A 14,030-nucleotide genomic window follows, 5' to 3' on the forward strand; every position below is an offset into this window, starting at 1 on the left:
TTGTACAATCATGTTAGCACAGCTGAAAACAGTTGAGCTCTTTAGAGAAGCTATAAAACTGACCTTCCTTTGAGCAGATTGAGTTTCTGGAGCATCACATTTGTGGGGTCGATTAAATGCTCAAAATGGCCAGAAAAATGTCTTGACTATATTTTCTATTCATTTTACAACTTATGGTGGTAAATAAAAGTGTGACTTTTCATGGAAAACACAAAATTGTCTGGGTGACCCCAAACTTTTGAACGGTAGTGTATGTAATATTGGATCATTGTCCTCAATAAATAAATGACCAAGTATAATATTTTTGTCTTATTTGTTTAAATGGATTCTCTTTATCTACTTTTAGGACTTGTGTGAAAATCTGATGATGTTTTAGGTCATATTTATGCAGAAATGTAGAAAATTCTAAAGCGTTCACAAACTTTCCTGTACCACTGTAACTGTGCAATTACTGTTTTTACCTGAAATAGGAATGTTTAATAGATTAAACTGTACCAAAAAAAGGCAAATGTTCAATTTTAAACTTTATTGACTTCATAAACACTTATGAAAATATAAACAAAAATTATGTTCACCTTAATAAACCATATTAACAAATTCATAATCTATGTACTTTGCAGAATTTCAACACAGTGCACATTCATACCAGACTCATGGTGTAGAAACAGAGTCACATCAAAGTAAATAACGAAAAATTAACGTACACTATCAGAAACACTTTAGTGGCAGTATATATATACACACACATACACATACACACACAGAGAAAGAGAGAGAGAGAGAACATTTGTGTGTATAATTAACAAGACTACGAAACTAATACAGAATGTTTGTACATGCCACACTATAGCTGTGTTGTAATTCTTGCCTAAAGCACATGATCTATTGGGACTATTTGCACTGCAAGTACTCAACAAAAAAAACACATTCCACAGGAACAACAACAAGATTTTCCAGGAACATCTGAAAATGACAACAGTATTGAAAACACAAATGTGGGCAAACATCCAGTGTCCCATTTAGTAAATAACTTCAAGAGATATATAATGCTAAATTCTGTAATGCCATGTACTGCATCATAATGATTACATTGTGCCTAACAAAGCAGAAGTGCAATATGCATACAGCACATACAGTAAATCAAGGGTGTCTAATCCTATCAACAAAGGGCTGGTATACCTGCAGAGTTTCATTCCAACCAAACAGGATCCACACCTAATAATTCTATTGAAGACCAAAATGCACTGATCAGACATAGCTTCAGATTGGCTGGTATGAAAACCTGCAGCCACGCTGCCTTTTTGCAAATAAGACTGGAAACCCATACAGTATCTAAACAAAGGATTTGATCCAGCAAATCCTATGGAGAGTGTGTGTGTGTATAGTTGACCAATTGAGCCTGGAGGATTATATCTCAATTGTACTTCAACTATAAAACATAACAAAATGTCTACCAGCATTCATGCTTCAGCTTTCAGCTAACATTCGCTATATTTTTTCTGTCTTTTACTCTATAAAAGATTTTTTTTTTGAACAGACTAACTTTTTTTTTGACATACACTGGTGTATAATTACACCATTAACTCTTGTGTAGTCTTGAGAAGGCCTAGCCTAGAGCTTATAGAACGTAAAACAGAAGGAAACTCTGAATCCAGCACTGCTATAATGAATAACACATTTTCCAGAGACAGTAAATATTATATTAGGATTTTCCCCCCTATACTGTTAATAAATGTCTCATCAATACAGTAATCCACTTACATGCACATATGAGTACTGTATATTTTCTATAATGCAGCATTACTAAACTTTTCATCTTTATCGTCCTTTATATACTTTTTGGACCATTTTCCTGTATACAACAACAATGAGCTACTACTGATCACTGGTTTTTTTTCATTATTGAAGATGTCCTATACATAATCTCCAAAGTGAGACAATGATTTGCTCTTTTGTCTTTTTTATCGCTAACGATAGTAATGATATGAAAGCATGCAAGTTACAACTCTACTGTTATTGCTATTAGTCATATTGTTCCGGTTTCCATACATCTTTGGACTGAATGAGCACGTGTAATTTCCAGCCCATCATCAAGCAAATCAACCTTTTTAAATCAGTACTTGAGATGATTGAATTGCCAATGATGATGAAACACAAGGTTCCATATGTATGGACAGTCCATATGTACTGTATTTTCAGGACTTTGGTACCTTATACATGTCCCACCAGTCCAACAAACACAAACTAAGTGTCCACTCAAAAAGAGCTCAGGATTCCTCTAGCCGTACTCTGCAGTCGGTGGTCCCCGGACAAAGTTGTAGTAACCAGCCAAAGCGCCGAGGTCAACGTAGAGGGAACCTTTTCTTTTAAACGGGCCAGAATCTTCAGTGTACAATGATGAGGAGTCTAAAATAACAAGAGAAAAAGTGAAGGAATGCAAATAACTAGACTGACAGGATGTGCCAGCATGTGTGTGTTTTTGCATGTTTACCTTGTGTGCTATCAGTCATTTGACTGTGTTGGCGTAAAAGTGGGTGCGTGCTGTCTCCAAGAGCAGAGTCTAGACTCCAGCAACGAGGCTGGTCTTCTCGTGAAGGGTGGAGGGCCTCCTCATTCAGGAGCTCTGTGGCAGAGCTCCTCCGCGACGGGACTCTCTCCAGTGCTCGCTCCAGAAGGCCTCGCATAGCCGGACTACAGTCCTCTGATATGTCCTCCAGAGGAGGAGCCTGCTTATGGATCTGTACAGAGAGAAAAAGAGACATAAGAGAGACATTTAAGTTACTTATGAAAGCAAATAGGATTGTAGCTGCAGAACTGATTGATTATACAATGCATACACTACCGTTCAAAAGTTTGGGGTCACCCAGACAATTTTGTGTTTTCTATGAAAAGTCACACTTTTATTTATCACCATAAGTTGTAAAATGAATAGAAAATATAGTCAAGACATTTTTCTGGCCATTTTGAGCATTTAATCGACCCCACAAATGTGATGCTCCAGAAACTCAATCTGCTCAAAGGAAGGTCAGTTTTATAGCTTCTCTAAAGAGCTCAACTGTTTTCAGCTGTGCTAACATGATTGTACAAGGGTTTCCTAATCATCCATTAGCCTTCTGAGGCAATGAGCAAACACATTGTACCATTAGAACACTGGAGTGAGAGTTGCTGGAAATGGGCCTCTATACACCTATAGAGATATTGCACCAAAAACCAGACATTTGCAGCTAGAATAGTCATTTACCACATTAGCAATGTACAGAGTGTATTTCTGATTAGTTTAAAGTGATCTTCATTGAAAAGAACAGTGCTTTTCTTTCAAAAATAAGGACATTTCAAAGTGACCCCAAACTTTTGAACGGTAGTGTATCACTGACATTTGTACACCAAAAGAAGAATATTAGGGAACTGAAAACTAAGGTTGGACCAATGTGGCACACCAGTAACGTCAGTTCACTGAAACCCAATATGTCACCAAGTGTGATAACAACTCTGACATCATGGGACAACATTATGCCAAGCAGTATCTTCCCACATCAAGCACCTGAAAGACTATGACCAAACCTGCATTAAAACATCAGTTTCAGTCAAATGCCTTGACAACAAATTCACAAACAGAACCAAAAGCACTGATGTCTGTCTAATTACAGTCATTACAACAGTGTAATGACAGAATACTGGGTACAGGCTCCATGATGAAGCTAAAATGTAAACTCCAGAGGATTTAAAAAAAAAAAAAAATCTGAAACATGTAATATTTCTTTTCATTGCTAAACCATGATGCTAGATAATCATTGCCATACCCAACTACGGCGCCTATTATACTCCCAGAGGTTATATTTCAAGACCTTGGAATTATAAGCTTCTGGAGTTTTGAGTTAGAAGAGTTATCTACCAAATTAAGCATAAAAGCATACAAAAATTGAAAGTTAAAAATGTTGCATCTACTTGGATTTTATTTGGGGTCAAAGCTTTATGGCTAAATATATTATCACAGAATCATGTTACCCTATATTTTCAACGTCTCAATTTCAATTTTATATTGAAAATTTGTTTAGATTGTCCGCAACACGGTGGTGTAGTGGTTAGCGCTGTCACCTTACAACAAGAAGGTTCTAGGTTTGAGCCCAGTGGCCAACGGGGGCCTTTCTGTGCGGAGTTTGCATGTTCTCCCTGTGTCTGTGTGGGTTTCCTCCGGGTGCTCCGGTTTCCCCCACAGTCCACAAACATGCAGGTTAGGTTAATTGGTGGCTCTAAATTGACCGTAGGTGTGAATGTGAGTGTGAATGATCGTTTATCTCTGTGTCAGCCCTGTGATGATCTGGCGACTTGTCCAGAGTGTACCCCGCCTCTCACCCATAGTCAGCTGGGATAGGCTCCAGCTTGCCCATGACCCTGAACAGGATAAGCGGTTACGGATAATGGATGGATGGATGTTTAGATTGTTCAGAACTCCATATAATAACCGATAAATTGAACGATACTTTGAAGTAGGAATCCCGCCCCTCTTAAATCCCAATGTAACCCCTGGCTACAGCTCTTCGGTGATGTTTCCAGCAGTGCATATGATTCAGTTTTAAAAAGAACTCATTTTGATGAAGGAAAATGTCAAACTTCATTTATACAAGTTCCTCCAAACTACTGCCTAATAACTGAAACAGCAGAACTAAAAAGGCAAGGCTACTTTAACTACAAATAGTTTCTGCAGAAACCTTTTACAATAAAAGCATATGCAGAGTGAAAAAAAAGAAGCAGCTAGGTCATGGAAAGGAGAACTAGTGTCAATACCGAAATACAAATGACCCAGTGATACTAAGTGAACTAAAGAGGAACAACGCTAAATTGAAAGAAACTGAATCAGACTGGCAGCATTATAAGAAGAGTGTAGGAGATAAAAAGGCATAACCTTCACCATCAGGGCGTTTTCGGTTTGTTTTATGTGGTTGTAATATGAAGGAAGCATATCTGACCACATTCAAGGAAACTGCTTCCATACAGTCACAGAAATATTACTTCTGACATACATATACTGTACAGTCAGATTCACCATTTTACTCAGGTGTGCAGTTATTAATTGTTTATCGATTTACTTTGATATGTGAATCTAATGATTTTCTACTTAATTTCAGCTAGTCTTGGTGTTCAGGATTTAAAAACTGGAGAAAGTAGAAACTATATACAGGAAACCAGAAATATAACATGAATTACAAATTCTATTTATTCAATTATTTGTATAGTGCCTTTAACACCAGATACTGTAACAAAGCACATTTACAAAAATCCAGATGTAAATTTAGAGGTCTAATGAATAGGCCAGGAGCAACAGTGGCAAGGAAATAACCTTTGTGATGACATGAGGAAGAAAACCTAAAAGGAACCAAACTCAAAAGGGAGTCCCATATAAGTCCTACAAAGTCCCTGTGAGTTAACTCTTCCTGAAGAAATTATAACGTATAAGAACCAGCTCATTAATATAAACTGTCAGAGTCAATGCTGTGAAAGAAAATTAATCAACACCTTCTGACCAATCAGAACTGAGAATTCCACAGCACTGTGGTATAAAAACCAAACCTCTATTATTGTATTTTTGCCCCTATTTAAAACCCATCATATGTGATATACTCACTATGTAGAGGTACGAGGGGTATGCAGAGCGTGGGTATCTCCTCACCCAAGGTGGGCTACCGGTCTGCATGTGAATAATGGTAGTGCCCAGGCTGTAGATGTCCGTCTTTGTATTGTGTCCTCGGCACAAAACCAGCTCTGGACTCATGTACATCTGGACAAATACAAAAAAAAGACTATGATCAGAGATTTAATTCTTCTGGCCATACATTTCATATAGTTATACATAAATATCGGCTTTTCATACACTTTGCATGTTAAGCAGTAAATCTACTGGCATGCTGTGGAGTTTCAGAGGGACATTTTTGTAGATGATTACTTCCTTCTGCTGAACAGATGATTATACAAGTGTATGTAACTTAGTGTTTTCCAGATAATCAAAAAGAAATACAGGATCCATAATCGCATGAGGGACACACGAGCCTACTCCACTATTGTAACATAAACACATCAGTCAGCGTTAAACCTACTAAAACCATCATAGGAAAGGAATGAAGCACTTAATAAGAGGTGGCACAATCTGTGGGAGTTTCAGAGTCTGTCAGTCAGCAAAATGCAATTCATCTGTACAGTGGACTTTCCAGGCAGGATCAAAAGTGTGTGTGGGAGTTTCCTACTAAGGCATAGGAGTAAACGAGACACACGTGAAGCTAATAGGGGTCTTGGCATGGGTTTGCTGATTAAAGATTATTTAAAAGACACTGAAGTTTCTTCACAAGGTAAATATAAGTAAAGAATATGCTATCTATTTATTCATGTATTTCAAAAACTACATGTACTACATATGCTCAGTGTGTCGGCGCTTCTCTAAAACTGTCGAATCCTCTTTCTTGTAACAGGGTAATATCTCTCACTTGCAATTGCAACCATGAGATGAATCATGTGTATTGTTTATCTGAATGTGAATTATGGTTGGACACCTACGCAAATGCGTACGGTACTTACCTCGGTCCCTCTGAGGTCTCTAGGAATGTACACATCCTCTGTCATCTGCACTGTTAAGCCAAAATCCACCAGCACAGCTTTGGCAGACATCAGCACAATGTTACTGGCTGCAGTGAGGAAGATGGAGAGAAAGAGGGAAGAAGAAATGAGATGAAGATAAAGAGGCTACATGGGTGACATGAGACTTGGACACTGTCGCTCACTGTAATGCGAGATACGCAGTAATTGCTGGACTGAAAGGACTTCACAGAGACATAATTTCCTCTGTCCTATTATTTCTCTGACACTGAATAACAAGTTTAATCTCAAAGCCAAAATCATCTAGTAAAAGGCCAAAACTATACACCATGGTTCAGAACACTTGTTTTAGAACACCCTGTTCTCCCCCTCCTCCCCTCTCTCTCTCTCTCTCTCTCTCTCTCAAGCTGGAATTTCCAGATGTCGAAAGGTCATGAGTTTTAGTTCTTGCTTTTCACTGGCATTCAGGCTGACTTAAAGGAAAGGGAATGCTACTGGCCTTAGCTCTTTTACTTTACTATGACGGAGTTAGACTGTGGTTCCAGACTCTTCAAAAGGTAAATTACAGAGGAAAACAAAGAGCTAAGAAAACACAGCACCACTTCCTCCTAACACTGGCCTAGATTCCAGTTCTTGCTCATTTGCTGTCTGGCCTTTACCAGACAGGGGTGTAATCTGATTTACCTGAAATAAGCATAGAGGTTATATAGCTATGCATATCCTGCTTTAAGACAACTTGTGATTCATCTGAACTTTGTTTGCATAAATGCATCATTTGCATAATCACAAGAACAGTAGTAATGGACAGTATGTCTAATATGTGCACAGAGAAACTCACAGTTACTATTGCAATACTAATCACTATTCCACACCATCTTCTTTATTGAGTATTGGTGATATAATGCAATACATAGTTATGTTTACTAATGAGATTTTCTAGGAATTACACAGTTCTTTTCCCCTCCAAATTTTCTGATGAGATGTAAACAGTCGTGCAGAATAGATTGCTCCAAGAAAAAATACTTCATCAGAATTGTGATAGGAAACACTTCCCAAATAGTTAAAACCTGTAAAAGCTACCTCACAGAAAGCCGTGCATTGTTTTTTAATATGTTTTTTTTTTTGTACGTTTCCTGATGCATCAGTGACTGTTTTATATTAATGTTCAACTGTGCAGTATAGCTCGGAAAGTAGTCTAGTAAAGTGTGAACCTGAACTCTAAACCATAACAGGTTCTTGTGCTACTTTAGCCTGCGATTAAAGCCAATCAGCTACTGTGAGCACGTCTTTCATTTACAGTTTAGAAGGATATAAAGGATCTGAGAGAGCCAGAAAGGAAGACACACTGAACCCACTGGTGCAGAAGCAGAACAGAACTGAAATTGACTGTCTGTGTTGGTACAATACACCATTCACAATGTCACTTATTCAAGGACTCTGCATGTCTGGAGAAGAGAACACAGCTGTGCAGTGCATTTCCAGCAACCAACAATAAAGACTTTTATGCCTAAATCATGCCTTGAAAACTTTTTTAGCTGTGCACCTGAAATGGTTTACAAAAGACAGGCAAAGTCAAAGAGACGTATTGTCAAATTTGTAGCTGCAAAATGTGCCACACTGCCCTTTCAACAGTCGGTCTGAGTTCCTGCAACTCCTCTGATACGTACTAGTAATTTCCCATTTCAACTGCTGGTTTGTTGATACAATTAAGGACTACCCAACTGGGGAAAATACATACTAGGGTGAAATAATACCCCATGTAAACTGACCATTTTTCTTTAAAATCCTCTGCACGACTGCTTACTTCTCAATAAACTAATTCTCAAAAAAAAAAACAACAACTAAGCTCTAATATAAATATCATCCAAATCAGGAATGTAAGTGCATTAGACTCACGTTTGATGTCGTGGTGGATGATATTGTGCGAGTGCAGATACTCCAGTCCACGCAGAACCTGCTGCGTGACCCAAATGATCTCAAACTCTCTCATGGGACCGCAGCTCTCCAGCTTCTCCAGTATCGAGCCACCTTCTCCAGCCTCCATGAAGAGATACACACCCTGCTCCCACAGCAAGGCACCATACAGCTCAGCAATGTTCTCATGACGGAACCGAGCCTGGATCTCCACATCTGCTGGTTTGAAGTGCTCCAAAGGGATCTGTATATGATTACAGGGATAGGCAGAAGCTTAAATAAATAAGAATCTATATTTTCTTACCTACATAGGTTACATGCATATTTGGAGTCAAAAAGCTACTAAGCTTAAGCTTGAAATTTACACGATGCATGCAAAACGGTCATATTTGCTGCTGTACGATAATATAGGACGGGAAAGTGTAGACAAACACTTGTGGCCTCAGATAAGGGGACTCCCAAAGTGCACGTGAAGAACAGGAAGTTTTTCTCAGCTCTGAGAAACTGGTTCAGTCTTCAAGCCTTGAATTGAGTGTTACATTGATGAGAAAGATATCTAGGTCTGAATGACTTCTAACAGATAAATCGGCAAGAAGTTTAAACACTAAACTGTACATTCCTGCTGTTTATTCAGGCTATGATCCTTATAAAGATTTCTATTTTCATTCTTACCACAAATATTTGTAATCTGCCTGTATGTACAGTATGTTTGCATAGTATATCAGTCAGACGTGAATGCCATCTGCAGGATGTCTGTTTGAGTTGGAGAAGTTCCTGTCAGTTTTCTAGTTTCACCAATGGTATTTTTAACAAAAAAAAAAAAAAAAACCAACCACCAAAGAGGCTTTTAGGCAAATCAAGTCCTTCCTGATCATATTCTCTTCCTCTTAAGAAAATATTCTTTTATTGCAACAATGTCTGTTGTTGCAGCAGATTGGCTTTCTATTCCGCACGGCCTTGTGAATGTCTCATGAGCACACACATGATCTCTAGAAGTACATGAGTAAACACTTTGACTATTTTCCTTCTCTTGATCTAATTTTGCACTTGTACCGTATGTAGCTATAATTACCTACAGTTCCACATATAACAGCTTTGTTACTAATAGACTCCTATAAACAGAATCAACGTGACAAGAGGCAAACTGACACATTATGATTTTTGCTTCTTCATCACAACTATTTCAAGCTGCAGCTAAACAGGATGTATAGTAATGAGTTGATGGGAAAAGTTGTCTTGTTGCTGACAGGAAAAAAAAAAAGTGTGTACCTTTGCCTGGAAGACATTAACACAGAAGGGGAGGGAAACAAAAACTTTGGCAGACAGCACACAAATTCCTGGCAGTGCAAAAACTCACCCGTTTGCATGCCATACGCTTGCGTGTCTCGATGTCTTGTGCCAAGTGGACTTTCCCAAAAGAGCCTTTGGGAATGTGGCCTGTGCCTGGAGCCTTGTAGGTCAGCCTCCACGGAAACAGGAGCACATCCAAATCAATGCGATATCGGCCCTCTTTAATAACCATGTCTGTCTGTATGGGTGCAACAGGAAAGGGAGGTAAGAAGTGAAATTGCAACAACAACAAAAAAAACCATAAACGGCAGCCATTCATCAATTCAAACTCTGAAATAAAGGCTACAAAGACAATCAAAGGGCAGCCCTAGTTTATAACAGTATGTACCAAGCACCAAAATGATTTACAAAAACTCACAAGCTAGCATGTTGCTATGAGTAAAGAACAGACAGGAAGTGATCCTGGACCATTTTAAGACATGCACTGTGTCTGATCTTGTGTCTATTCACTAATCCCTACCACCAGAGTAGTGCATTATGGGTGGTCTGTATGGGTTTCAATGCTCAAACAAAGAAGTTGCTGACTGCTTTCTTAAACATTTTGCTGTCAGGAATCTTTCTGACAACTCTGGGCTCTCTGACAGTCTATCATGTGCATTTAAAAAAAAAATCAGTACTATTCTAACAGCTTTTTAAAAATTCATAGATTCCATTGACATGCGTCATGCACCCCACTTTTTGAACTACAAGCCTAAGAGATGCACAACACTCATAATCCACCTTTTTTGGAGGGTTAGGGCACAGAGTGCCACTTTAGACGCAATGACAGACTATAAACTGAATAAAAGTGCTCTCTTGAAGAGCCCATGCCTCACCTTGTTCAGTAGCACCCCGAGCTCCTCATCTACCTCGGAAAGTGTGGTGGCAGGTGTGTTGGACACCATGTTGACAAATGCCAGCAGGTCTGCCACATTGCCGTACCTCACTTTGCCATTCTGCACACGGGAAACCAAGTCAGGTGAAGCCGTGTCATCCGAGAGCTCGTTTTCATCCATATTATCTCCTGAAAGACCCTCCACAAGTGACTCGCTCGATTCCTCTTCGTCCTCTCTGTCCGAGCAGAGCCTCTCCACAGCCTCGATGATGTCTCCAATATTCATGTGTGCCAAGAGTAGTTCTAAGCCAACGTTTTGGTTCTTGAAATCCATGTTTTTGAATGCAGAATGCTCTGAAGTCTGAAACAGAGTTTCACAAGGGCATGCTTCATCAGTTACAGTAAGTGTGCCATTCAGTCAAGTGCATGTGTGAGGCGTTCAGGATTAAGTTGTAAAAACAAGCATACCACAAAAACTAAAAGTCAGGCGGATGTCTGACCTCAGGTAGCTCATGCCAAACTAGAAGAAGTCAGTGCGTTTGCACCTGTTTGTTGTTTGTTTTACAAGTTGAGGGGTTTTTTTTCTTTTCAAGGGGAAGGAAACAGCTGTGCGTGACTTTGTTAGGAGATCCAGTTGCTTCCCTTTTAGAGAGCTCTTTAACAACTTTTATTTAAAAAAAAAAGCATAGTGCCAAACTTAATGTATAATAAAGGTATAAATCTATTTATTTTCTATTCTGACAAAAGTCCAATCTAGTCAAAGTGCTGAGAGGCAATTATTCAAAAACAATCAACAAATACTGTATTACACTGCACATTCATAATAATAATAATAATAATAATAATAATAATAATAATAATAATATCCATCCATTATCTGTAGTCGCTTATCCTGTTCTGCAGGGTTGCAGGCAAGCTGGAGCCTATCCCAGCTGACTATGGGCGAGAGGCAGGGTACACCCTGGACAAGTCGCCAAGTCATCACAGGGCTGACACATAGAGACAAACCACCATTCACACTCACGGTCAATTTCGAGCCACCAATTAACCTAACCCTCATGTCTTTGGACTGTGGGGGAAACCCACACAGACACGGGGAGAACACGCAAACTTCCCACAGAAAGGCCCTCGCCGGCCACTGGGCTCGAACCCAGAACCTTCTTGCTGTGAGGCGACAGTGCTAACCACTACACCACCGTACCACCTACCGTATGGGATAATAAACTTTCTAAAAATGTGTGCACTCTTTTTGTATCTGTATTTCTAACACAGTATTGAATAATGTATACTTATTGGGTTATATCCTTAATCGATGTAGATATTAAAACGATCGGGCCAAAAATTCTCATCTCATCATCTCTAGCCGCTTTATCCTGTTCTACAGGGTCACAAGCAAGCTGGAGCCTATCCCAGCTGACTACGGGCGAAAGGCGGGGTACACCCTGGACAAGTCACCAGGTCATCACAGGGCTGACACATAGACACAGACAACCATTCACATTCACGGTCAATTTAGAGTCACCAGTTAACCTAACCTGCATGTCTTTGGACTGTGGGGAAAACCGGAACACCCGGAGGAAACCCACGCGGACAACATGCAAACTCCGCACAGAAAGGCCCTCGCCGGCCACAGGGCTCGAACCTGGACCTTCTTGCTGTGAAGCGACAGCGCTAACCACTACACCACCGTGCCACCCGGGCCAAAAATTCTCTTTGTTAATTTGTCCTGTACATATTTGTAACTGACTGGTAAATTTTCCTTGTCCTTCTCTTTAGTGCCTCACCCATTGCTGGATTCCTGGATCCAGCCCCCAATAATAATAATAATAATAATAATAATAATAATAATAATATATTATATATATATATATATATATATATATATATATATATATATATATAGTGTGTACTGTATATACTATTGTGATTTTATACTACTAGTTACTGTCTCTTTTTATTTAAGTGTGTCTGCAGCATTCAGAAGCTGTGCATTGTGTAAACATTACATATATCATAAACTTGAATTACAGCTTGATATGCAGATTAGTCTTTGACGTCATCTGGTGATTAGTAGAGACTTTTAAAGCACGCATTGGTTAATTTCCCCCAGAAGCTTCGTGTTTTAGCTCGAATATCCCCTGCTAAACTGTAAGAAGGCAGTGTGTCCGAGTTGTTTGTTTCATAAATAAGGGGATTTCTGCAGGGGAAGAGCAGCCCGAGGCAGAACAGCCCCCTCTCATGAAAGCAAAAGTACCGACTCTTAAAAAAAAAAAAAAAGTGTGTAAACACAGTAACACTGTCATGAAAGACACAACTGGAGGAAAGAGAAAAGAAAAGAAAACCTTGTTACAGGTCCAATCCAGTCATGAAACATCAAAAGAAAGCAAGAGAGAACGACAACACACACATTTCTATTCTACATTCCCATGTTAAACATGCCAGTATTTATCAAACACAAACAGCACAACAAACACACCTGCGGTCACTTTCAACCATATTCCCGACTTCAGTGTTTATTCAAGACATGAAGAGTGTCTGCACTCACCTCCTCTGAAGTTTAGATCCCACAGAAGCGGTGTGTGTTATGCTCCATGCTGTGAGTGAAATGGCTGCTGTGCTGTCCGTGATGAAATCAATAAGTCATGCAGTTTCGTTCCACTGCCTTTCTACATCACAGCCTCACCTCCCACGTGTGCACTTTCGGTTCTCCTTTTCACACTCATGTTTTCTCATAAGTCACTTCAAACCAAACCAGAGCTTCTTTCTTGCGCCCCCTACTGGATTTTTTCCCCCTCTTTCCATTTTGTATGCAGCTTTTTCACTTCATACTGTACACACACAGTGCTCAGTGTAAATGAGTACACTCTCTTTGAAAAGTAACATTTTAAACAATATCTCAATGAACACAAACAATTTCCAAAATGTTGACAAGACAAAGTTTAATATAACATCTGTTTAACATAACAGGAAAGTAAGGTTAATAATATAACTTAGATTACACATTTTTTTCAGTTTTACTCAAATTAGGGTGGTGCAAAAATGAGTACACCCAACAATAATAATAAACTTATGGGCGGCACGGTGGTGTAGTGGTTAGCGCTGTCGCCTTATAGCAAGAAGGTCTGGGTTCGAGCCCCGTGGCCAGCGAGGGCCTTTCTGTGCGGAGTTTACATGTTCTCCCCGTGTGCTCCAGTTTCCCCCAAAGACATGCAGGTTAGGTTAACTGGTGACTCTAAATTGACCGTAGGTGTGAATGGTTGTCTGTGTCTATGTGTCAGCCCTGTGATGACCTGGTGACTTGTCTAGGGTGTACCCCGCCTTTCGCCTGTAGTCAGCTGGGATAGGCTCCAGCTTGCCTGCGACCCTG

General features: G+C 39.5%; 1 protein-coding gene across 1 annotated transcript; it reads right to left on the bottom strand.

Moving 5' to 3' along the window:
- Positions 1-511: 511 nt before the first annotated feature.
- map3k8 (mitogen-activated protein kinase kinase kinase 8) lies at positions 512-13,333 on the bottom strand. The gene is made up of 8 exons (XM_060940086.1): positions 13,209-13,333; positions 10,665-11,024; positions 9,857-10,027; positions 8,482-8,743; positions 6,568-6,674; positions 5,624-5,776; positions 2,492-2,738; positions 512-2,406 (listed from the first exon to the last, which is right to left on the bottom strand). The coding sequence occupies exons 2-8, from the start codon at positions 10,995-10,997 to the stop codon at positions 2,279-2,281; spliced, it is 1,401 nt and encodes a 466-aa protein (XP_060796069.1). The 5' UTR covers positions 10,998-11,024; positions 13,209-13,333; the 3' UTR covers positions 512-2,278.
- Between the last annotated feature and the right edge of the window lie 697 nt (positions 13,334-14,030).

The sequence above is a fragment of the Neoarius graeffei genome, chromosome 14 (genome assembly GCF_027579695.1).
Source record: "Neoarius graeffei isolate fNeoGra1 chromosome 14, fNeoGra1.pri, whole genome shotgun sequence".
NCBI lineage: Eukaryota > Metazoa > Chordata > Actinopteri > Siluriformes > Ariidae > Neoarius > Neoarius graeffei.